Source organism: Pipra filicauda, unplaced genomic scaffold, assembly GCF_003945595.2.
Source record: "Pipra filicauda isolate LSUMZ 115617 unplaced genomic scaffold, ASM394559v2 scaffold319_size1146426_pilon, whole genome shotgun sequence".
In the NCBI taxonomy this organism is placed as follows: Eukaryota; Metazoa; Chordata; class Aves; order Passeriformes; family Pipridae; genus Pipra; species Pipra filicauda.
This window is the reverse complement of record NW_024104442.1, coordinates 417,042-442,297: the sequence shown is the minus strand read 5'-3', so window position 1 is coordinate 442,297 and position 25,256 is coordinate 417,042. Positions and strand designations below refer to the sequence as shown.

The following is a 25,256-nucleotide window of genomic DNA, read 5'->3' as shown; positions in this document are numbered from 1 at the left end:
GAATGATCACAGAATCATGGAATGGTTTGGGCTGAAAGGACCTTAAAGCTCATCCAGTGCCAGCCCCTGCCATGGGCAGGGACACCTTCCACTAGACCACGTTGCTCCAAGCCCTGTCCAACCTGGCCTTGGACACTTCCAGGGATCCAGAGGCAGCCACAGCTTCTCTGGGCAACCTGTGCCAGGGCCTCACAGCCAAGAATTTCTTCCCAATATCCATCTAACCCTGCCCTCTGGCAGTGGGAAGCGATTGTCCCTTGTCTTGTCCTTCCAGGCCCTTGTCCAAAGTCTCTCCAGCTCTCCTGGAGCCCCTTTAGGCACTGGAAGGGGCTCTCAGGTCATCAATTCCTTCCCCACCAGCAGCTCATTTTGGAGTTTGCAGGACTGTGAGATCCTTGCCAGCCCCCAGACCCCTGTGACCTGGATGCTCTCCCCAGACCCCTGTGACCTGGATGCTCTCCCCAGACCCCTCTGACCTGGATGCTCTCCCCCTCCCGGCAGACCAGCGGTGACTCCACACGGCTGAAATCCACGCCCAGCACCCAGGTCCTGTCGATGAGCTGCACGTTGTCCCCAGCACAGGGACCTGGTAACGTGGATTCTTTGTGACTTGGCTCAGGAGCTCGTTTGGAGTGGAAGAGGCTGAACACCACGTCCCCCTTCAGGATGTCGAAGTCCCAGGTGATGACAGATTCCCCTTCCAGAATCTCCACGACTATCTAAAGCAGGGAGCAGAACAAGCCCATTGCAGAGTCAGGTGGCAGCCAATGTGCTCCTCCCCACCCCGTGGAGCACACACAGTCCTTCAGCTGGCTGATGGCCTTGATTCCCAAGGAGGATACAGACCATTCCCATTCCCAGTCTCCTGCCACAGTACATCTGCTCAAGCATTTTCACCCTGTCTCTTCCCATATTAGAGTTCCTTGTAATCATTTACTAGTTCTAGGAAAACCTCTGTGGAAAAGAGGCATAGGACACAGCAAAGAGCCAAATCAGACTCACTGCCCATCAGTGAGAACAGAGGCCTGATTTGACACTCAGGTGGCTCCTTTTTGGGACATTCTGTTCCTGCTGAATCTCATCAGGCTGTTCCCAGTGCACACCTTCTTATATTGCCCCCATTGCCCTCCCAGCCACACTGCTGAGACCTGAACTGCCACAAGGGAAATGGAGGGACCTTTAATTCTCCCAGGAGGAGGAGGAAGAGAGTGTATCTTACAGAAGATCAGGCCATAGCAGAGACAAGTGACACTGCTTCTTAAAGTGCTGTTCTTAACTCCCACACTTCCAGCTAACACCCCTAACATCATCCTTCCAGGAACAGCACTGCTGCCCAGCCACCTCCTGCTCACCCTGGGGGAGCCTCACAGAAGGAACCTACCCCTGTCCCAGTTCAGCACCTCCTGAGCCCAGGAATTGGGGTCTGTACCTCGTGTGGAGCTCCTCTGAGGACACTTGCAGAATGGTAGATGGTTTCTGTCCACAGCCGGATGTGATCGGAGTTCTCTGGCTCGTCCTCGGTTTGATACAGTGACTTGGGGACAAGGCCACCTTCTGGGACAGTGCACTGGGCAGAGGACACACAGACAGGAGGGTTCATGGTATTCCAGCTGGAAAGTACAAGTCACCTGTCCCAGGAACACTTGCCATGTGTCAGACACAGAATAACACCCTCAGCTGGGCTGGGACTGCACAGGGGGACTGAGTTTACTGGAACTATCCAGGTTTATCTCAGCTCCATTTACAGTCGACCTCTAATCCCCTTCTCCAGGACAGCATGCCCAGGGCAGCACCACCACTTCAGGGTGGTCTCCTGGGCCCAAATTACCTGCCCTGTGCCCAGAGCAGGGGTATCCCAGCCAGCACAGAGGTTTAACCCCTTCCAGAAGGCAGTGGAAGGCCAGGGTGGTGAGGAAGAGGGAATCAACTCCAGATTTCACCTGCACAGCAGCAAAGAACACTCACCATGCAGTCTCCTCCCAGGAAGTCTGGGATCACCTCTTTATCCACATAGTCCACCAGCCCTCCTGAGCCCTGGTAGTTATTCCCACTGTAAATGAGGAACTTCTGCCGTGTGTTCTCATTGATAAAGGGACTGACCTGAAAGAAAAAGAGGACAGAAGACATCACTGCCACTGAGGGAAGTCAGAAAGAACATTTGCACCATCTCATAAGGATGCTTTAGGCTCTAGACTGGAAGGTCTCAGCAGCAGGAATGCAGTCCAACAGGAGCTCTGAAATGCTAAAGTACTTCCCCAAAGAAAGGGGTACCAAATGGGAAGTGAACTCTAACTGGGGCATGTTGGGATATACTGTCATCTCACAACATTTTCTACTTAATGTAAAATAGGTTTGCTGTCACTACCTCACAAGGAATTTAATGACCATGTTCTCACATTACAGCAGGCACCAGGCAGAACCATATTTATTATTTACTGCTTATTACTCTTCAGTGTCCTCCAGCATGAGATTAAAAAACATCCATCTTCCCATCCATATGAAAACCCACCAAGTTTGAGCTCCCACTGCGTGAAGGGTTGCAATTTAGGTCTGACACCCTGTCCTGACAGATGACAATCACTGGGACCAAGTGAGCTCCAGGCACACCACAGCTGGGCTCTGCAGCAACACTGTGGCCTCTTCAGGAGTTCAGCCTGGAGTTACCTGGAGGCTTTTCCCTCCCTGACTCTGGCTCTATTTGTACATGCACAGCCGTCTATGACCCTGCAGCCCAGCTTTCACCCACCAGGGTCCAGAGCACAGGGAACACCCGGGGGGCTCTCACGATGAGGAGCCTCCCCAGGGTTTCGGGGTAATTGTCCTCCACCACCTCGATGATCCTGAGCAGGGCCTTCACCCCCGGCCGCCAGAGGTGCCGCATGTTGAGCCCTTCCAAGTCCACCAGGCATGTCCAGGATCTAAACCAAACCCACAGAAAAAGGCCTGTCAGAACTGCAGCCAACAGTGGCTGCTCAGTTTAGGATCCACAGAACACCAGTAACATCACAGCCCGTGCAGGATCCAGGGAAGCCCACAGGGGAGACCAGCAGTTCCAATAAAAAGCAGATCAACACCCAGGCAGGAGACACCTGAATCCAGGTGAGCTTCAGGTAAAACAGACACCCAGACTTAAGTGCAAGAACATACAATGTCACTCTAGAAGGGGTGAAAGTGTGCAGGCCTATTGCTAAAAATAATTTTAAAATGCATTTTAAATGGAAGTGAAATATGGCAGACAAGTTCCTATATAGGAAAAACACTATAATTACAAAGATATGGATTAAAATCACCAAGACAGGAAGATTAAATTTATCTGAAATGGGATATAAAAAGATATAAGGAAGGACTAATTCTTGCTTTCATATGAAACTGTAGAATTTGTCTGCATTTTAGTCATATAAATATATATATACACACATAGTGTTCCCCAAAGAGCCTGTAACAGACACACTCACTGTGCGTGTCTGCACTTCAACCCTAAGGACATCAATCCCAGTCATCCCAAACCTCCACACAACATTCTTCACCATGTCAGTGAACCTCTGTAAGGGACTCAGGAAAACCACCAATACTGACGTGATGGGGCGGCCAAAGATATTGGTGTTTTCCTCACATCTCTTTTGTCCTTCCTCGTTAATGGACAGAACCTGGAACCAAGGACAGCACAGACAAGGATTAGCCTGAGTATGGCTGAGGAACAGGATAGCCTGGAGATCTTATTTTAAAAAACACAGAACCCAGAAGTACAGCAGAGGGCAGGGTTAGATGGGATACTGGGAAGAAATTCTTCCCTGGGAGGGTGGGGAGGCCCTGGCACAGGTTGCCCAGAGAAGCTGTGGCTGCCCCATCCCTGGAAGTGTCCAAGGCCAGGTTGGACAGGGCTTGGAGCAACCTGGGCTGGTGGAAGGTGTCCCTGCCCATGGCAGGGGGTGGGAGTGAGAGGAGCTTTGAGGTCCCTTCCAACCCAAACCATTCTGGGATTGCTGCTCCACTATGACAGGACTTTTAACACCCCGAGGGACACAGAGCTCCTCAGGTGAGACATGAAGGCACAACTCACATGTCTCAGCAGTGACTCCTCTCCCAGAGCTTTCACCAAACCCTTCGTGTCCATCTGGCCGAGCCGAAGGATGTAGAGTGGCCGCCCATCTTCAAAACAAACAGGAGGGTTTCAAGAGGGAAGCACCCCAGTCTCCAGTCTATCTATCACTCTAGAACCTTTTATAAAAGCCCCTTTGAATATTTTAGAAGGATAAAAAAATCAGATTCAAGGCAGCTTTATCAAAGAGATGCTGCTTTGCACTGACCAGTCTGCCTGAACTGAGCAGAGAAAATAAAATTACAGCAAACTAGAGTGGCTGTTTACAGGCACTGAGTTGCTTTGGTAACTATTAATGTGTCAACACAACTTCCTCCAAACTCCCGGGTTACTGGTGAGGTCCCATCACCAGACTGTGCTGCAGTATCAGCGTCAGCTCCTCACCTTTGTCCTGGTAGTGCCACCCCCCCGTGTAGTACTCCTGCAGGAGGGCAGGGGGCCTCCAGGACTGCAGGATATAATCCACCTGGTACTGCTTGCGCCAGGACAGCGACTGGCAGAGCATCTCCCGGGCCTTGTCGATGTTGAAGTCCCGAGCCCGCAGGAAGCGCAGGATGTGCTCATCCTTGGGGATCTGGGGGAGGAGAAAGGCCCGGGGTCAGGACTGGCGTGTTCCATGTGCCCTGCAGAGGAGGCTGCAGAGTGCACACCACTTTTTAACCTCTTAAAACTGAGGCATTAAAGCAAACACACCTACATTCCTTCTCCCTCCTAAACTAACCCAGCTGAGAGCAGCAGAGGTGCCAGGAGCACAAAGGAAGGGACTGACTCTCTGTCTGTGGGAAGCCTTTCCCTGATCCAATTCCCAGAAGCCCCAGCAAACCCCAGGCTGGCTGATGTTTGCCTCGGCTGTTTATCCACAAGGACAACCACAATGCCATGGGAAAGTCAGGGAGCTGCTCTTCACCTGCCCAGGGCAAACCAGCACAGGATGGCAACCAGTCACAGGTAACACACTGACCAACCAAGCACGGGCTGTTTGGAGGGGGATCAGACTGTGCAGGCTGAATGATCCCACCAGCACCAATTCCAGCTCTTGTGCAGGCCCTGCAGCTGGTGTTTGAACTGGAAAGCTGCCAAATGCTTCCCAAGGCTTCCCTGCCCCACCACACCACACTCTTGCTCCAAATCAACCAAACTACAATACCCCCTCTATCACTCATCCCAACACTATCAGTAATTGTGGCATCACAGGCACAAAAGCTTTCCCAAAGCAAGCCTCTAGAATGGCTTATTCCAACCTCTTCCCAGATCTCCCATGTTCCCTTTAGCTGAAAAATCAAGGAAAACTTGCCAGTAAAGCCAAGCAGCAGGAATTACAGTGACCCTGATGGATTCCACAGAAGCACCAGATCTCACTAACAGCCTGTCAGCTGCAAACCCAGCTCATGTGCTGCTGGATTCTCAGTTGCTCACCCAGCTCCCCCAAAAGTTTCCATTAAAAATTCAAGCTCTGTGGAGCAGGGACTGTCTCCTCCAGAGCACCCACACTGCTTAACGCAACACAAGCACTCCAAGCCCTGCTGTAACACAACAGAGCATGTTCAGGAGTCAAAGCTCCTTTGTTTGTCCACTGCCACGCTCAGGAAAACAGAAATCAGGACAGAAGGAAGGCTGGCAGCAGTGTCAGGCAGGAGCAATCCTGGTTTCACAAGCTAAGAACCGACTCACCCAAAGAATGGGGCAGAGTTCAGGCAGCCTAAACTAAACCCAAAGCACCTGAGGAGCAGGTGGGAGATTAACACTGTTCAGCAGGTTCTAACACTGCATCTGTCTGGCATGGAAAGGGAAGGGCAGCCTTCCCAAACAGGATCTCAGGAGTATTTAGAGGAATGCCCCCAACATTTTTTCTGCATCGCAGCAAGATTAAAGACAGCAGAGTTTTCATCAGATGATTTATGTCTGTGTTCCTGCTGCTCAGAGGCACCTGTTACTCAGCACACATCAGCCCAAACACCCACAACAGCCCCTGCATCTCCTGCAGGGCCCAGGAGAGGGGATGGCTGGGGGAAGGTTTGTTACTTTTCATGTTCCAAACCTCCTCTGTTCGTTCACAGCTTCAGGCAGGAGGCAAATCCAGTGCTTCTGTTTGGACCAAAGGCAGGAAGCTCTGAGGGGACTTATTCCACAGTGGAATTAGTCTTTTATCCTTGTCCAAGCAAAGCAGTAACTCCCACATGCAAGAAAATGAAGTTTTAATTTCAGCCTGGTGTGAAACTATGTGCACTCTTCTACACGGTGCAAAGCCATGATTAGGAGCTTTAAGGAGCTGCAATTTTAACACCATTTCAGTTTGTTCCTTCAGCTCCTCAGATTCTTAAAGCAATAATAAATCTGATTCTAAAGGTAATGCCTGCTTTGGAAGGAGCGGGGAAGGGAGAGTGAAATAGGACAGAAAGGACAAAAATAAGAAGGGCCATTTTCCAAGAAACAGGAGATCTATTTTTTGATATTTTTTGACAGAGGAATAAGGACATCCCTGCTCTGAATTAAAGGAACAGACTGACACAGCAAGGTAACAGCCTCTCCAGGGAAAACCCAAGGCTTGGAAAACCAAGCTCCTGGTTTTGTACTGTTCTGACAGGGAATCAGGGGAAGCAAACAGGGGAGCAGTGTGAGGGGGTTCAGGATGAATTTTCAATAGCCAGCACCTTCCTTCCTACATGCTCAAGCTCCCCTGGGGACAGAGCTCCCAAAGGCCACCCGAGGGTATGAGAGCTCAGCAATCAGCTGTACCTGGCCCAGGCTCCCTGCACAGCACATCCCACCCAGCTCCAAGCACCCCAAGGGGCAGCTCTTCCACACTTTCCTCATGTGCCCTCACTTTTTGCTTCTCCAGCTTCCACTCCCCAGCCTTTGACACGGAGGGGAAAAAACAACCCAGAGAACAAAACAGGCCCATGTTTGGATGGTGCCTGTTCCAGCTGAAAGCAGGATCCTTGCAGATCCCAGGGATGGATAAAGCCTCCCTGTCTTGCTCCCATCTAGGGCTCGTTTTCAGTGGATACCCAGTAGGTGAGATATCTCCTACCACACCACAGCCCACACTGTTTTACTGGACAGGTCTCCATGGACCTGAAAAGCCTCATGTCCTGTATTTCAGAGCACAGTTATACCTGGGGACTGATCCCTGCCTGCCCCTTGTTTAGCGTCCACTTGTCAAGCACCTTTTATCTGTCAAGAGGCTGAATCAGGGGAGACACAGATCACAACCAATATTCAGCAGAGGCCCTTTTATTAGTGAAGCTGTTATTGTGTTTACTCCCAGGCAGAGCATCACACTACCATGACAGCAGCTTGCAGGGAGGTGTTACAGTGCTTCAAGGGGCCCTTTGCTCCATCAGGGGTGTGTGTATATATATACATACATATAAATATGTATGTAGTCTCTACCTGCACCCAGCAGCCACCATGCTCCTGGACATGATCCCCTTTACACAACATGTTATTGATGTTCCTGGACACCAGTGGCCTTGGAGAGCTTTGGAAGATGTTTTGTGTTGTGAACTTGTCAGCTTTTACAGATTCAACAGTGTTGTTGATGTCTGGACCTTATCAGCTGCTGGGAGACTCTCACACTGCCTCAACACCGACTGTTCTCTCCACCCCGAGGTTTTCTGGTGGGTGTTTCTCCATCCACCATTCCCCACACACTCACATACAAGGGAACTTCCTCGTGAGTTAAACAGCAACAGAACTGCAGAACCAAGTCTTTGTTACATTTTAGTTCTACATGGGTGATACACATTAATTTTTCCAAGCAGAAACAGGGCTTTATAACTGATGTTCAAACTCCCTGTACTCACTGAGACAGCTCTGAGACAGATACAACACATCATGCAGAAGGGACTGGCAAAGCTCCTCCAGCTGGATTCTGCTTTCCAGGGGGATGTTCCAACCATCTTTCTCCTGTTTTCTCTTCTTCCTAAGCACCATTTATCTACTCATCCCACCCAGTTACTCACCCTGTTGCCATCCTTTGTTCTTCCCTTCCAATCTCTCTCCCTCAGGAAATCTGGGGTTAGATCCTTCTTGAGGCATTCAAGCTGCCCCAGATCTTCTCTTTTCTCAGCCACACACCAGTTACCCTCTCAGCCTGAGACAGAGACTCTCCTTCAACCAGGAGGAGCCCAGGCAGCTTCTGAACATCCCAGCAGAGCACAGACACCTATCCCTCAGTGCCTGTGCTGCTTTCCAGGGAAAAATCATGAGTTGGAAGGGGCCCACAGGAATCATAAGTCCAACTCCTGGCCCTGCACAGGACACCACAACAATCCCACCATGTGCCTGAGAGCATTGTCCAAACCCTCCTTGAGCTCTGGCAGCCTTGGTGCTGTGCCCACCGCCCTGGGGAGCCTGGTCAGTGCCCAACCACCCTCTGGGGGAAGAACCTTTGCCTGACATCCAACCTAAACCTGCCCTGACACAGCTCCAGCCGTTCCCTGGGTCCTGTCACTGCTCACAGGGAGCAGAGCTCAGAGCTGTCCCTCATGGGGAAGCTGCAGACCCCGATGAGGTCTGTGCTCCATCTCCTCTCCTCCAGCTGAACAAGCCAAGTGCTCTCAGCTGCTCCTCATGTGGTCCCTCCAGACCTTTCCCCATCCTCGTGTTCCTCCTTTGGACACTCTCCAACAGCTTTAGATCTTTCTGATACTGTGGTGTCCAAAACTGCCCCCAGGGCTGGAGGTGAGGCAACACCAGAGAGGGACAATCCCCTCCCTGGATGCCCCCCAGGACACGGTGGCCCTTTGGGCTGCCAGAGCATCGCTGACTCGTGTTCACCTTGCCATCCACCAGCACCCCCAGATCCCCCTCCACGGCACTGCTCTCCAGCCTCTCATTCCCCAGGGTGTGTTGCCCCACCCCAGGTGCAGAACCAAGGGGTGCCCCTGGGTGCCCCCGACCCACCTTGCCCTTGTGTGTCTCCTGCAGCCACTGGCGCAGGCGGATCAGGCAGCTCTCCTGCAGCGGCGTCAGCTGGCCCAGGTAGCGCTCGATGTACTCGGCGTCCAGTTTGTCAGCTGGGGGAAAAGGGAACGGTTCAGAGGAGCCTTGGCACAGCCAGAGGGGGATGGGCAGTTATTCCTACACAGAGGGTTCCTCAGGATTTACACAGGCATTGCTCAGAAGCCTCATTTCATCTGCCTGGGGGAGGGAGGGAGGGAAGGTGTCACAGTGACCGGAGCGTGAGGCCACGGACAGCACGGACCAGATCCAAACTGGATCACCCCACCTGTCTCTTACAACACCAATATTCCATTCAGCCTGAACTGCTCCAGCAGGAGCTTTAGAAGATACACCATGAGCTCTAGCACTCAGCTCACTAACCACTCCAAGACCTGGGCACTTCAGTCCCCAGTGTCCTAAAGTCTCATGCACAATTCCAATAACAAGAAGCTAAAAAGCAGCTCACTGGAAAACCAAACTGTTACTCTGCTCAGGGACAGCAGAGGGAAGGGGAGAATAACACCATATTTCAGACAGCAAGGGGGGGTTTAGCAGGGGGAGAAGTCCTGTGCACACCAACAGCTCAGAGACAAAGGACAAGGGGTTGGTGACTGCCAGCACTGAGGGCCAGATGTGCCACCCAGGGCTGGGTGTGCAGTGCCAGTGAGCACTCACTGGGTGTGAGTGCTCCCAGGGGAGCAGCTGTGCTGGGGCACACGTGGGGCAGGGCTGGGGACACCTCGGAGCTGCTCTTTGTCAGGCACAAGGGCTTGCACCAGATGCCATTGCCTACAAACAAGGCCTGGACACCCACAGGATAGGCAGGATAATACAGAAAACACATCTGGAAGTGCTACACCTGGAATCCATGAGCTGGGGAGCAGGCCCAGAGAAGCTAATCCCTTCCTAAACAGGAATACAGGCAGAAAAATAAGAGCTACTCTCCTCTTCTGATAGATGGGATCCACCACTCTGAGGTTAACTTTCATATCAAATATTTCTCATAGCCAGCTCCTCTGTGGATCTCCATCTTTTTCCAAATGGATTCCAGGACAGAAAGCTACCAGAGAAGGTCAGGTGAGAGCAGAACTGTTGACATTTCCAAATTCCAAGCTTTTTCCCTAGTTACACTCAGCAAAACAAGTGCTGTCTTTTCTTCTGAGAAATGACAACAACTGTTTCTAATACCACAACTCTAAATTCAAAGGTGCCTCCTACTTCAGAGAAGTATTTTATTTAGTCTACAAGACATCAGACCAACACAAGGCACGATAAAGTTTGGTTCAGGTATTTTCTGGGAGAAAAGCATTAGGCAACATTTTGCAAGTTTGTCTTGGCCTGATATAGGGGCAAAAGCCATCCAAACTGGTCCCCAAGAATATGAATTTTGAAACAGACAAAATATTTCATTATAATTCAATTCCAGCATACTCAAGACACCTTTAAGCTTCTCCAGTTTAAAGAAGAAAACACCTTAAAGGGCAGATCAATTTGTTTTCTAAGCTCAAAAACATCCTGCTTGTGCAGCTTTTCTTAGCCTATCAGTTTTAGGGGAAAAAAAAAAAAGAAAAAGGTCCATTGTTTGTTTTTCTCGAAAAAAAAAGAAAATAACTTTCCTTCCTCCTCACCCACAATCCAGAAGAAAAACCTGATGCCAAAAGAAATAAAAATAAACTCCTTAGTCAGCGCTACTCGAGGCTGAGCAGCTGCTGCTGCTTGGGCACTACGTACCATCGGGGCTGGCAGCCTCTGCAGGGGGGCAGGGGGATCCAGGAGCCCCAGGATCCAGTGGGATGTCACCAGGCTCGTGTCCCACAGCCGGGCTTGGCTCCTCCCGCCCGCTCCCGGCCGGAGGGGTCCAGCGCGGGATGAAGGTGATGCCCTGGGAGATCAGCTCCTTCAGGTAGTGCTCAATCACCTCCTTGCCCTGCAGGGGAAAACTCCCGTTAGGAAAAGCATCCTCCAGAGCCAGCAAGGTGTAGGATTTCCCTCGGGGCAGATGACTAACGCTGCTAGAGAGGAACAGCAGGGAAATGTTGTCCCCTTCCCTCGGCATCGCCCTGCTGAAAACCCCCCTGTAGGAAAGGCCCATATCAGTGGGGAATTACAACGCTGGCCAGGCAAATTCCAGTGCTGTGGATGCAGCTGCCCTTAAAACACTTATCTCCTTCTGCTCCCAAACCATCAATCAGCTGCCCTGTTCCTCTGCAGCCACTGAAAGGAAGTGGCTCTGCCCAAGAGACACAGGGTGCTGGTTTTCACCCCGAACTTTCCCTTCCTGCATGAGAACAGTGCCCCCACTGTCCAAGGAGCCTGGCACCCACAGCATCCACTGCAACCCTCCTCTGGCACAGCCTGCTCCATCCCTGAACAGCCACATTCCAGCCAGCAGATTGTTTTCTGCTCGTTGCACACTGGCTTTTTTAATTCCTTTGCCCAACAGAGGGATTTCAGAGCCATAACGAAGGGTGTAAAACCACACTGGGTCTATTCCAGAAAGGAAAATTGGAGCACACAGAGCAGGTGTGGGATCTGGGCTCATGGCACCCATCTTACCCGTTTGATGTTGGAGGTGTACTGCTTCATGGCAATTTTCTCCACCGTGCTCTCGAAGCCAAAGAATGACTTGATGTCGAGAGAGGCCGACTGCTCAAAGCACGTCCACTCCTCGTTCTCAGGGTGAACCTACACCCAAAGGACACATGGGGTTGGCACATCCTCATGGAATGACAGGGCCCTCATCCCTGGCACCACACTGGCAAATCTCCAGAGCTACAGAGTGAGGGGGCAGAGGAAGCACTGACTGTACTTAACAGGTTAATTCTCCCAGAGTAACAGAAACTCATCACAAACTGGGCATATGAATGGTTTTTAACCCAACACTCTTCACACCCACGAGGAAGTGAAGGTTAAACCCCACCTCTGCCCCAGCAGACCTGAAAGGTAACAGTAGTAGCAAAAGTTGCACTTAAAATAGGAGTGAAACTACCCACTTGAAACCATCATGTCAAGAGCTCCTTATGGAAAGACAAGGGATGGCCCTGTGGGACATGTAATTAAAACTTCTATAGCTGCAATGAAGAAAAATGCAAAACAGGGGTTTTTTTTCTAGTTTTGGATGGGAAACTCAGCCACTAATGTCAGCCTTCCCCCCAAAACACTGGAGACGTGGCAGAGCAGGGAATTTTCCTACTCAGTTTAAAACACACCTTTCCTTTCTAGTCATTTCCCCTCAGTTACTCTATATATGGTAAAAACATATATAATCTTTTCCTCTTTTAAACTTAACCCTTTCCTGAGAAGGCTCTTCCTTCTCTCTGTAGGTGCTGCTGTTCACAAACTGACATGAAGGAACAACAGTTCCATCCCCCACACAGAGATACAATAATGGACAGATTCCTCAGGGACACATTTAATAACTGCAGGAGCAGGATCATATTTCTCCAAGTTGCCTTAGAGAACCCTGCAAGAAAGGAAAGATGAGAATAAACCTGCTTCCGGTGCACTCTGGCAGGGAAAAGGGAACTGGTAAAAATAGAGCAGGGAACCATCTTGAGGATGCAGCCAGGAGCTCCCACCCTGTTCCCCTCAAAGCCCAGATGCTGACGTTTCCTTCCGAAGGACACGGGACACAGCCAAAATCAGCAAGTGTAACAATGTCTGAGAGGTCCCAGGGATGACCTGGGAGCGTTTCAGACCCATCAGCGCCTTTGACAGTAATGGAAGTTTGATTTACTGCAGTTTTTAGGACACCCCATGCAGCCACCAAGTGATCTCTGGCTCAGGAACCCCCTCACCATCCAAAATGTTGACAGCTTTTCAGCTCCTCCGCCTGCCTGGAGCTGCTCACAGCTTGCTGACTCCCAAGAAGCTGAGCTGTTGTCCAGCTGCCAAAAGGGCAGGTAGGTAACAGGATCTGGACTTTTGTTTAAGGAACAAAAAGCAGTATCTGATTGCTTCCAGAAACAGCTGAAGCTATTAAACAGTGACCGAGCCCTAAGAGCACAATTACAGTGAAATGGCACCCTGTGCTGAAGATGAAGCACAGAGACAGCCCAGGCCACAAATAAGGCTCAAGACCTTTCTCCAGATCTTCAGAGCATGAAGACCATGACAAGGTGCTAAAACTTTGACTCAGTTGTGGGCAAAATTAATTGCCAGACTTCCCTCAGGCTTTCATCATAACAAATATTAAGGGTTCCATTCCAAACATCCAGATACATACTGAAGATCCAGATGCTTTTATTAACTTGAATTTCAACCAAAAAGAAACTTAGGGAATACCAGAAGCCCTGGAGCACCATCTCTGTTTTCTACTCTCACTCTAATCAGAGAATCCCAATCAACCCAAAGAAGTTTCTCAAACCCTACAAAATCACAGAATCCCAGACTGGTTTGGGTTGGAAGGGACCTTAAAGACCATGTAGTTCTACCCACCCCTGCCATGGGCAGGGACACCTTCCACTAGCCCAGGTTGCTCCAAGGCCCGTCCAACCTGGCCTTGGACATTCCCAGGGATGGGACTGCCACAGCTTCTCTGGGCAACCTGTGCCAAGGGCTCCCCACCCTCACAGACAAGAACTCCTTCCCAATATCCCATCTAACCCTGCCCTCTGGCAGTGGGAAGCCATTCCCTGTGCCCTCCAGGCCCTTGTCCAAAGTCCCTCTCCAAAGCAAAAGAACTGTATCTGATCACAGAACGCTGCTGTCCAGTGCTGCAGAAGTGCCCCAACCCCTCCAAGCACCTTCCCCCTGTAATCAGTGCACAATTGCCACGGCTGCCGTGGCTGCCCACTAAAGCAGAGCACTCACGGAGTAGCTGCAGGTCTCCCGGACCACGACGCGGCTGGCGAAGGTCTCGTTGTGGGCCTCGATGCGCAGGGTGCGCTCCTTCCAGTTCACAGTGTTCCTCTGGATGAAGAACACGTGCTCCACCCCCGCGATCTGAGGGAGGTCAAGAGCCAAAAGGAGGGGGAAGAAGAGACAGAGAAAGAAAGAGTAACTTCAGGACCCTTTCTGAGGAGCCAACAAAGGCCGGGTCTGTCTGTGCCCCAGGTTCCACCTGCCTTCTTCAGCAGCCTGGGAGCGTCCACGTTCAGTTTGCAGCTCCGCTCGATGACATGGATAGCCCCGTCCTCACTCCTGGATTCGTGCAGGATTTCACTCCCCAGAAACACTGGGATCTCTGGACAGGTAGGAAAGCGCTTCTCGTACGCCTGGAAGTGAAAACAAAGCAAGGTCAGCTTCTGGGTAGATCAGCTTTAACTCTTCCTGAATTAATTAGAGGCCCCTCAGCCCATGTGTTGGCTCCACTTCTCTCAGAGGTGAAGCTAAAGCAAAATAGTTACAAGCAGAGACAGGACCAAGTCAGTCATCAGCCAAACATGTCTTAACATCATTTTTCTTTCACACATGAAGCAGAAAAAAAATCCTGTTGTTAGAGTACTAGGAAGGGACTCATCATCAGGAACCTCATGGCAAAAGTAAGCACAGCTCTGCTGATTTCTGCTGGCTAAAGACTCGAATTTCATTATCTTTGGGTCAAGTCAATATTGTCTGTATGAAGAAGCTATAAAAAATATTTAACACTCCTGTACCTTAAAATGTGATGTGTCAAACAGTTCTAGTGGCCCTAAACTATCAAGGGTAAGACCATAAATTATTGGCTACTGACTTTGCCTTGCTTTATCCATTTCTGAAACAATTCTGTCCTGGTTCTGAAATCTTCCTTATTTTAATTAGCACATCCCTCTGAAAAGCCCTTTATCAGCTCCAACAGAAATCCAGTTTTCCATGGCACTTGCAGCAAATTAACTTGTATAAACCATACCTACTGTTGCTCCTCTTTTCCTAAGAGGAGCACCTCTTATTATATGCCCTTCTCCATCTCTTACTATATTCTGAGATGTTTGCAGGATAGAATGTTTTCCTTGGATTTCTGACAAATATCTTGCATGTTGTGATTCTGTTGTAGATATGTGACTGCTGCACAAGCTGCCTAGAATTCCACTAGAGCTGTTCCAGGAGAATCTATGCTCTCCTTCCATTCTACTCTCAGAGCTCCACATTTTGGCTTTAAGATTTTTTTGCCACCATTCCAAGGCCAACCCTAACCTCTAGGAAGTGCTGCCATCTTCCCGTCTTCCATAAGACACAACCATTTTATCTAGTGCATAAAAACACAGCTACTCAGGAGAGAAGTCTCCACCACAAAGGAAACATTAATGGGATAATTCTCGAGCTCAGACGGGCTCTCAGTGCGCCCAGAGCAGCCACATTCCCTCTTCCCACAGCAAGGCAAAGGCTGGTTGCCCCTGCATGGATTCATGGCCCCTGCTCCTAAAATAGCCCAGGCACTTAAGGACACATTCCAGATCTCCTGCTCCTGGAGCTCTGGACGGGAAAGGAGTTATTTCAGATTATCGTGTTGCTCAGTATCAGGAGGGAAGTGCAGGAAGTGCCAGCTGGAATTCTGGACATAACAGAGCACACAGGGCTTTAAATCCTGCTCTCCAAGGCACTGAGCAGTGTCCTGCTTGCTCTGCCACATTTCTGGGAGAACCTCTACCTATGCTTTTCAGTCTCATCCCAGGGAAAACTAAAGCAGTGCAGATCAATACAAAGCTTCCCACAGTAAGTGACCGTTTCCAACACCGATCCACGTGGCTCCAGCCAGCAAAAGCACATGCACTGCTTTAAGAAGCTTAATTTGTTGTGATGGGAATTCATGGATAGATGTCACAGGACACTTGCAGGGGGACACCTCTCCAGACTCCAACTATCATCCAGTGCTATCCCGAGGCCAAAGCCTTTGCCTTGCTGCTCTTCCCTGTTCCAGCACATACCAGCCAGTGCCTCCAGGCCACCCACTCTCAGTTACTGGAGTCCCAGCAGTCAGACAGTGAAAGCTGAGAACACCTTTGTAGGCCACTGGGATAACAGAATATTTAGCAACTATTTTTCAGCTGTTTGCCCCGTGTCACTCCTTCCATGTGCCCTTAACACACTTGCAAAAAGTGTCACTGAAAGCCCTACCCTGAGAGAAGGCTGCCCCAGCTGACACCACAACAAGGGTGAACAGTTTGATAGCACAGAGGTGAATGGTCTTTAAAAGAAGAGAGATTCAGATGGGATATTGGGAAGAAATTCTTCCCTGTGAGGGTAGTGAGGCCCTGGCACAGGTTGCCCAGAGAAGCTGTGGCTGCCCCATCCCTGGAAGTGTCCAAGGCCAGGTTGGATGGGGTTTGGAGCAACCTGGTCTAGTGGAAGGTGTCCCTGCCCATGGCAGGGGGTGGAATGAGGTGGGCTTTAAGGTCCCTTCCAACCCAAACCAGTCTGTGATTCTATTCCTTCAGGGGTGCAGCTGTGCCAGAAACATTTGAGGGAGTTTGCAGAGGAACAAGAGCTGCTCTGCTGGGACCAGGACCCTCCAAAGGCCTCAGTGAACACCTTCACCAGGAGCACTGAGCTCCAAGTGCCCCCTCACCACTGAAAGGCCACAATGGCCAGTGTGAACCCACCCACATCACCACTGGATCAGGTGCTTCTGGCTCCCACTTGAAGACAAAGCCCCTGGATCTCAACACATCACTCACTCCTTCCCCACTAAGGATGCACTTGACCCAGCTGCAGACAGGCTCCCTAATAAACTGGCATTAATTCCTGCAAAACCAAGACCAGGACTAAGGGAGTGCAGCCACTACTTCAGACAGCTAAACCACATCTGGAGAACCAGGAAAGGCCAGGGAGAGGCACATATCAATGTACAGCCCTGGTGATAGAGCTACGACAGCGCCCAAACCCATCGCCTAAAGAGGGAGAACATTGCCATATTTGAGAAAGAATCCATATCCACACCGATATTAAGTCCTTTGCTAATCTTCTTTGCACAACAGCTCTAAAAATACAGCAGGGAAGATGCCTGAGATCACATGAAGGACAGCTGAGGCCCCACGCTGCAGGCACAACAAAGCTGCTCCCTGAGCACCCAGACCTTCCATCCCTGCAGACACAGCTGAGTGGGACAGCAGCCCATCGTTGCACCCTCTTATCAAAATCAGGATCCACATGCAACAGCCTATTTCTGCTCCAACACTGAGGGGAGTTATAAAGCCAGAGAAATGTTCAATTTTTTTTCAAACCCTTGCCAGCCTAGCTGGGATTTCTGCTCGTCTGTGACTCTGCAGAGCACAAGCTGAACCACAGAGTATCCCAGACAAATGAAAGGCACAGAGTATTTAGTGTTGGCTTGTTTTAATGCTCTGGCTGCCTGCACTTGCTCTTTCAGCTCCCTGCTGCAGGAACTCTGAACTGGCTAATACATAGGAGCTATGATTTGCCTCTGCCTTCTCTGCCCTCATCCCATAAGGAATAACAGCAGTTATTGTGCCACCACTGTGGGTTAAACAGTACTGTGGGTCACACAAGCACCTTGATGATTGAAATTTTCAACAGATCAAATACACATATAAGGGATGGCTCCATGAAGCCACTCCCTCTTTTTCTCTAAATCCCACTGGGATTAACCTGGACTGGCAGAACCAGCTCACACTTGAGCACTTTACAACAACTATTTTCTTAAAGGTTCAGATTAACGTGCTCTCTTCATACCCAAACCAACCATTTCACAAGAGCTGGTGGCCCAGACCCACTAGTGTCCTTCCCTACATCAACCTGGTTCCCCCTAGATTTCTTACACAAAAGAATTGTTGCAAAAATCAAAACATTTTGTCGTGACCAACAAGTCCAAAGTGTCATTTAAATCTTTGCAGTCCCGAAACTGAAATTACACATTAAATTTCACAGGAGGGCTGAGTGAAGACAGAGGGATTTGGGATCTGTTTGTATTCTTTGAGATAGTTTGCTTAGAACTAAAACTAATTATTTTTGGGTGCCTCCAAATGTAAAGAACATATAATAATTTAAATGCAGCTGGCAGCCTATTGGAATGAAAAAATTCAACAACAAAGAAATTAAATGAAAGAAACATTACAAGTGAAACAATTTCTAGCTAAAAAAAGTTAAAATTCACAGGAAAGTTGAAGATCTCAAGGTCTCAGTGGTGTCAGATCTTCCTTTCACACTGCAGGGAACCCAAACTAGGACAAGGATATTTCCAACTTACAGTGATCTCTGCACCCCAGCAAAGACCCCTCAGTGCCACTGAGGCTCACAAATGATTAATCACATTGAGCAACAATTAATTAATAGTGAGATAGCTGACTGTGAAATCAGTAGAGTGCTCTGACCAAGGTTTTGCCCTCTGATCTCCTGGGAAATGTGTCCCAGTGGTTGTACCTGTGCTGGCCAAACTATGGGACCAACACTGAGAGATGAACATCAGGTTGTGAGAAGAGAGTTTGAGAACAACAGAAGAAGCCACGCTTGAAAGTGTCCTCAGCTGCTGGCCAAACACACAGTAACCCCACAGCCGTGGGGAGAGATCTCCCTGAGGATCAGCCAGATGCCAAACAGAGCAAATGGTACAAAAACACGTGTGGCAAAACGGAAAAGTGACATTCTAAAGCCTCACAGCCACAGAGGAAGGGGGAAATTAGCCTCCTCTACAACCTCCTACTTCACCTGCTTAACCCCTTCTGCTCCAGAGCAGAGGCTCCTGTCCAGCCCTGCACCTTCCCAGTTCCCAGGTGACAGTGCAGGTGTGTTCCTGCCCCTCCTGCTCTTCCCACAGGATCCCCAGGACACGGCCGGCGGGCAGGAGCCTTTCTGACAGCTCCTGTTTCTCCTCCGTGGGTTTCAACATCCTTTTCTTGCAAGTGACCTCGAGAACAATTACACAACAGAGGCCTCAGGAATCAAAACAACAGGGATGTGAAACCACTGATTTACTGCCTGAAACAAAACACCTCACCAACCAACCCCCCCCACAGCTCCAGGCAGCTCCTTCCAGCCCAGGCTCTGCTGGGCCCAGAGTGGTTCCCACGTGCTTCAAGGGGCAGCTTTTGGTTGATGATTTACTGTCGTGCCTTAATATGAGTTATTAATTAATACCTTAATAAAAAAGAGGGAAAAACTATGCACTGACTCCTGTATGATGGTGAGACAAACTTGAGAGGGACCTTCAGAAGTGCAAATGGGGAGAAATTATATTGTGTAGAGCACAAAGGAACTAAACTGTGATGCACCTGATGTAGACAGAAACTTGTAGTCAATATTATACGAATATGTTACAAGGATAAGTGTTTCATCCTTGTGGCTAAAACACTTCAAACTTTCATGATCAACCACAGTTTAAATCTGTATTAATTAACAAGATTCCTCGAGGTCATGTTACAGCCACGTGCAGATTGCCAGGAAAAAGGAACATCTGTGCTCAGAGGAATGGGAAATAAGGAGGAGATCCGACTCCAGGTTTTGTGCTAAAGATGCCCAGACCATCATTCCTTTGAGAAGAGATGATGAGAAGCAAGAGAAAGACCCCTCATGACTTTGAAGTAGGAAGTGGATGCATTTGGATCAGCTTTTCAGCAGCTCTAATGACACAGAAATACTCCTCTGCAGATTCAGGTGTTTTCAGATGATGGCCTTCCAGGAAAAAGGAATTTCACCTTGCAGTTCCTCCCACTGCTTGGTGCTGAAGGGAACCAGTCTGCACCCTCATTCACCAGACACAACAATCCCCATGCTTTGAACAGAACAGAGACCAAATTCTCACTGACCAGAGCAGTGCAAAATAAAATACACAGGGAACACTGTGGGAGGGATCAAATGGATATCTGGGGTACAGACATGCCCTAGAGTCAGGGGAAAGGGAACTTCATTTTAAGGAGGTGCAGGGCATCCACAGTAAAACTCTTTGGGGCCTGAGGGGAAAAAAAGAAACTTTTGCTGGCAAGAGGAAAATGATTTTCCAGTGAGAAGTCCACTGGACAACAGCACTCAGGCTACAAACATTGACCCACTGTTATCTCTGCCTGGACTACAGCCAAGGATTTGCCTCATTTCTTCAGCTTTTGGTGAAAGAAACAATTCAGGGAGCAGCAGTGCCTATCACAACACAGGCACATCTGAGGGCCACAGAAGCCTCCTGAAACGAGCCCTGCAGCTGCACAAAGCTACCCCAGGAAACCAGCACCGTGCCTGCCCTCCTGTCTGAGCAGGAACAACAACAAAGCCTTTACAGAAAGCTATGGAAGGGACACCTTATCCCTGAAGCACTGCTCCTGAGTGGACAGGTTTGCCACAGCCCAGTGTGGAAAGAGAGAACCAAAACTGGAAAGCAGGGAGGGAATCAGACAGCTTGGGTAACACCTGACAGCAAAACACAGCAAGCCAGTGGCCAGCACACACTTAGTGTTCTAAGTGGCTCCAGAATCAAAAAGTGGCTCACAAAGCTTACAAATGGCTCCTTGGAAGGACAATCTGTCATTGCCAGAAGCTGCTGTGAGAATGTATACAGACTGGCCATGATTCAGGGTCAGACTTGGGCTTAGTAGTTAAAACAAATCCATCCTGGCTGAGATGTAACAATTGGTGATGATTCTAAATTTTATCACCGCTTTTAGTCCCTGCTGAAGAGTTTATTATTTGTCTTCTGCACCTACACATTCAGTGGACAAGAGAAGAGTCTTTTAATCACTGCTGGAACACAAAATAATGGTGATACCTCCAGCTGTGTTGTGTCTCCTTGAGCTGGGCCGCTGTGCCATTGAACTGGAGCTCACTTCAGAGCTCATCTATCCCTCTACTGATCAGATTAAGCTTGAGACACAACTTATCCTTCAAGGAAATAAGCCTGGTTTTAGCTGGAGAAGGGACTATCCTGCACAGACTCTTTGAATTAGTGTAAATCTCCTCCAAGCCACACATGGTGCCAGCACCATCCTCTCCTAAACCACTCTTGCCCAGAAAATGGGGTCTTAGCAGTGTGAAAACAAAGCTCTCGGAGACTTGTGTGATCCCCCCAGACAGGCCAGATGTGCAGATGTTGCCAGCAGTTCTCCAGAACTCTGCATGAATAAGCAGTTCCTCCATCAGCTTCTTCCCAACAGCAGTCCTTACACCATCCAGCAGCCGTGACAAACAGCACTCACCAAACACTCTCCACCCCAAAACCTCCCACCCCAAAAATCTCAGGGGCACTGTCAGCCCTGCTCAGCCTGACTCCTGCTCACCCTCAACGTGCTGGGTGCCAGGGGGAGGTGGTGGCAGGCCCAGGGCTGCACACACAGAGCAGCTGTGCAGAGCCAGCCCAGCTGACACACAGAGCAGCACTCTCAGAGCTCTGGTGCTTCTCAGCAGAGAGCTGATGGGATATTTATAGTGTATCTTGACAGCAAGGTTTCAAGCCATCAAGTCACGCTGGAGCATCATGTCTTGAGTCAACACTAGATCCTCCCTAAGTTCATAAAATGTTAACTCAATAGCTTCTGACAGTCACAGCAAACTCACCTTCAAAACACAGCAAAAAGAAGGGAAAGGGAAGGTGCCTTCTTTAAAGGCACAGAACATGGCTGCAGACAGATCATCTGCATCCAGAGAGGACTTGTCAGGAGGCAAGTTCTACAGACCTAACAGTCTATGACATCCATAACAAATCTGTAACATCTACATCCAAAATCTATAACAATTGATAACAGAGAGAGCAGATCCTGTTTGGCAGGGAAGTATCTATTTCTTAACTACTGCTTAGATTGTTATCAGGACATTCTATGTCACAGAATCCCTAAGCTTGGAAAAGACCTGCAGGATCACTGAGTGCTGTTAACCCAGCACTGCCATGTGCCATGACGTGGACAGAACACCAAGAATAACTGTTCTGAAGCATTTTCCCCCCTTGCACATTGATTCTCTCCTGATCTCCAGGGCACTGCCACCCAGCAATACCACTGCAGACAGCATCTAAAGGCCATTATCCGCATCACAGCAGCTCCAGAGGAGCTTCCAAGCACTGGGCACGTTGGATACACACTGCAAAGCTCTACCCTGTGTCATCTGCAGCTACCCAGGGACACAGAGGCCACTGCAGGAACCCCTCCCCTCACACTCCTGCAGCTGCTGCACTGAGAGCTCCACTCCAAGCTCCTTGGCAGCTCCTTGGCCGCTCCACACAGCCCTCTGTGCCATCACTGCTGCTTCTAAGGGATTCCAGCTGCCAGCAACTCATCCATTCCCCTGCAGCAAGTGCTCTCTTGGTTCCAGAGCTCACATTTGACAGCAGAGCCTGTGAGCCAGCATCAAATATTTTAAGCTAACATTCTGCTTTTCTTTACTTAAAACCAGCCTGTGATGATACCAGAATAGTGGCAACAACTTGGAGCTGCAGATGGGGATATCCCAGTCTGGAATTACAGATCAGGGAGCTCCCAGTTATCCTGTGGTGCATCTGTGCTGTGGGTACTGCAGCTGACCCAGACACTCAATCTGCACAATTTATGCAGACAGAGCAGCCTTGGAGACCTGGCTGTGCTGTGAACACACATTGAACTGTCACTCTAAACAAACCCATGGCACTGACTGATCCTCGCTAGACATCCGTGTGTCTGTACCTCGTCCTGCTCTCACACCCCATTTATCTGTTACCAATGTGGGCTGCAAGCTTTTTGAGCACATGGGGGTGTTAAATAGCAAAGGGGACTCACAGGTTCTGTTGCAAAAGCATCACCACATCAGCCAGTGAAACATCAAGCTCTGTGAGACACAGCATTAGGGAGGAGGGCACACCCAACTTATCAGGATTTAAGTAGTCTCTTCATACACTCAATCTGCTGAAGGCAACAGGAAGAAGTGATTAAATAAAGCTACTTCAAATCTAACCTCTTTAACACAAGGCATGTTGATGCTGAAATGGCACAAATATAAAAATAAATTTGAAAAAAGTGTGTGGAAAGCAATTCTGGCTGTCAGCACCTGAACTCCAGCATCCAGAGTTTCTTCTCCTGCAGCTAAACCAGCAAGGAGCTGTTTTCAATTAGTCTGCATCTCCAAGCCTCCTAACACTGGTGACACAAAAGGATGTCGGGATGATTGGGAAATCAGCAATGCATTTTGATTTTAGCTGTACTGGATGGTTGACTCCTGTGTGTAACCCTGGGCCAGATCCTCAGCTGCTGTAAGGGAGCAAAACTCCAGTGTCTGCAAAGCAGCTCTGCCAGTGTGCAAACAGCCAGGGTAGTGAAGGCTGATTATTCAGGGGCAGGAGTCAAAAGCCAGTTTGTCCACTGCCAGATCCAGGGACAATCATCAGCACTGCTTCAGCAGGGTCGGGCATGAGAGAAAGACATCTCACATCAGATCATGGATGTTTGCTGTTGATGGACTATGACCCTGTGTACAGGATGAGAGAGTAAAGATGATGGAGGAGTATTTCTGCTGCTTACTCAATGAGAAATAATTTCTGATTCTAAATAAACCTGCAATGGTCGTAGTCTGAATTAAATTTGCCATTCAGCTTGTTAGAACTCCCAACACTCAAACTGTACTGAGCTAAAACAGATGTAGACACCATTAATTTCCTGTCAAATAAAGAACTCCAGATCAACTAAATGTAAAGAACACTGGAGGCTTACAAGAGAGCTGGAGAGGGACTTTGAACAAGGGATGGAGGGACAGGCCAAGGGGGAATGGCTTCCCACCGCCAGAGGGCAGGTTAGATGGGATATTAGGAAGGAATTTTTGGCTGTGAGGGTGGTGAGGCCCTGGCACAGGTTGCCCAGAGAAGCTGTGGCTGTCCCATCCCTGGAAGTGTCCAAGGCCAGGTTGGACGGGGCTTGGAGCAACCTGGGCTAGTGGAAGGTGTCCCTGCCCATGGCAGGGGGTGGCACTGGATGGTCTCTAAGGTCCCTTCCAGCCCAGACTATTCTGGGATTCTCTGAACACTGAACTGCCACTAAAACCAGAAAAAGAGTCCTGGAGCTGCTTGGAAGTGCAGGCAGCAGGTCAGGACCTCAGATGACCAAACTTTCACTTGCAGACCCAGGCAGGGAAATCATGGGCTGCCACAGATGTATTAGGGAGCCTGAGAGCCCCCCAGAACAGCCACCCCCACCCCAACCAACGCTGCAGCAGCAGGACCCCCCTGGCCCGAGGGGCACCACTCCCCCAGCACAGCGAACACTCCCCAGCCCTGCTCATGTGTGTGCTCAGGACACCCAGCTCCCAGTGCTCAGATATGTGTCAGCACATGCCGTGGGCAGCCAAGAAAGGAGGTCAAGCAGAAAGCAGCACTGACTCACAGCAGGCACATGTGGGGCTCCACAGCAGCTCGCTCTGAGCACGGAGCACAGCTGCACACACAGCGGGAGCTGCGGCTCCTGCACACTCCCAAACGCCTCATCTGGGCTCTGGCTTCTCAAAACCATGACATATTTTTTAGGTAACAGTGCACAAAGGCCCTTCTCTTGCAGCACAAACCATGAACTGCTCTTAGCAGCAGTTAGAGCTGAACATGAAGTGCACTGTAAACGTGGCAAGAGGAGCAAACCATTGCCAAGTGCTGGGAGGGATTTCTCATTTACACCACCAGTGCAGCAATTCAAATTATCCATCACGTACAGAAGACCCTGTAAGGTCCCTGGGGGGCTATTCCAGACCTGTAGCTTCCATCCTAAGCAATTTTAGTGAATCCTATAAAGTGTGTGAAAATGGCAGATGTCAACTGTAAGCTTGAAGGGCTGAGGCACTCCTAAAAATAACAGGAACACAACTCCCTACTACTTTCAAAGCTAAAACCCTCCAGCTAAAGCTCTCTCATCTAGCCTAATAATTCACTGCAAATAACATTAAATATGCAATCTCTCTCTGAGCTCTGTTTCCTACACAACTGTGCATGTAGGACTTGCTCCCCCAAACCAAATTCTCATCCCCACACATCGGAGAAGGCTCACAAATATTTACATCAGAGGAAGTTTTCACTCATGAGTTATGTGGCAGAGGTACCTCTACTTCTGGATTTTTCCCCCTCACTGTAACGTTTTAGTATAAAAAACCCTTTCAGCTTTCTAACTACAACTGCTACACAAAGAAAATTATAAGTAAGTTTATACTTGGGGATTTTCTGGCTCCAAGATAAAATCAGAAGACGTGCAACGTCAAACCTGCTGATCTAACTGAAGGGAAGACAAGATCAGGCCCAGAGAGGCATGGACAATCCACTGGAAGGAACAGCTCCATTTAAAAGGAGACACACAAAAAAAGAGATAAAATGGAAAGGAAGAACATGACAGGATAACAAAGCATAACAGAAGTCAAG

At 49.4% G+C, this 25,256-nt stretch overlaps 1 protein-coding gene across 2 annotated transcripts in view; it reads right to left on the bottom strand.

Annotated features, from left to right (window-relative positions):
* Positions 1-25,256, bottom strand: part of SEC14L5 (SEC14 like lipid binding 5) — a 39,632-nt gene that overhangs the window by 5,493 nt on the left and 8,883 nt on the right. For both annotated transcript variants that reach the window (XM_039383630.1, XM_039383631.1), the window contains 12 exons: positions 14,113-14,262; positions 13,859-13,990; positions 11,603-11,731; positions 10,778-10,973; positions 9,008-9,120; positions 4,484-4,673; positions 4,061-4,149; positions 3,577-3,647; positions 2,747-2,918; positions 1,966-2,100; positions 1,430-1,567; positions 477-719 (listed from right to left, as the gene is read on the bottom strand). In XM_039383630.1, coding sequence (XP_039239564.1) covers positions 477-719; positions 1,430-1,567; positions 1,966-2,100; positions 2,747-2,918; positions 3,577-3,647; positions 4,061-4,149; positions 4,484-4,673; positions 9,008-9,120; positions 10,778-10,973; positions 11,603-11,731; positions 13,859-13,990; positions 14,113-14,262 — 1,758 coding nt within the window. The remainder of the gene's footprint in view (positions 1-476; positions 720-1,429; positions 1,568-1,965; positions 2,101-2,746; positions 2,919-3,576; positions 3,648-4,060; positions 4,150-4,483; positions 4,674-9,007; positions 9,121-10,777; positions 10,974-11,602; positions 11,732-13,858; positions 13,991-14,112; positions 14,263-25,256) is intronic.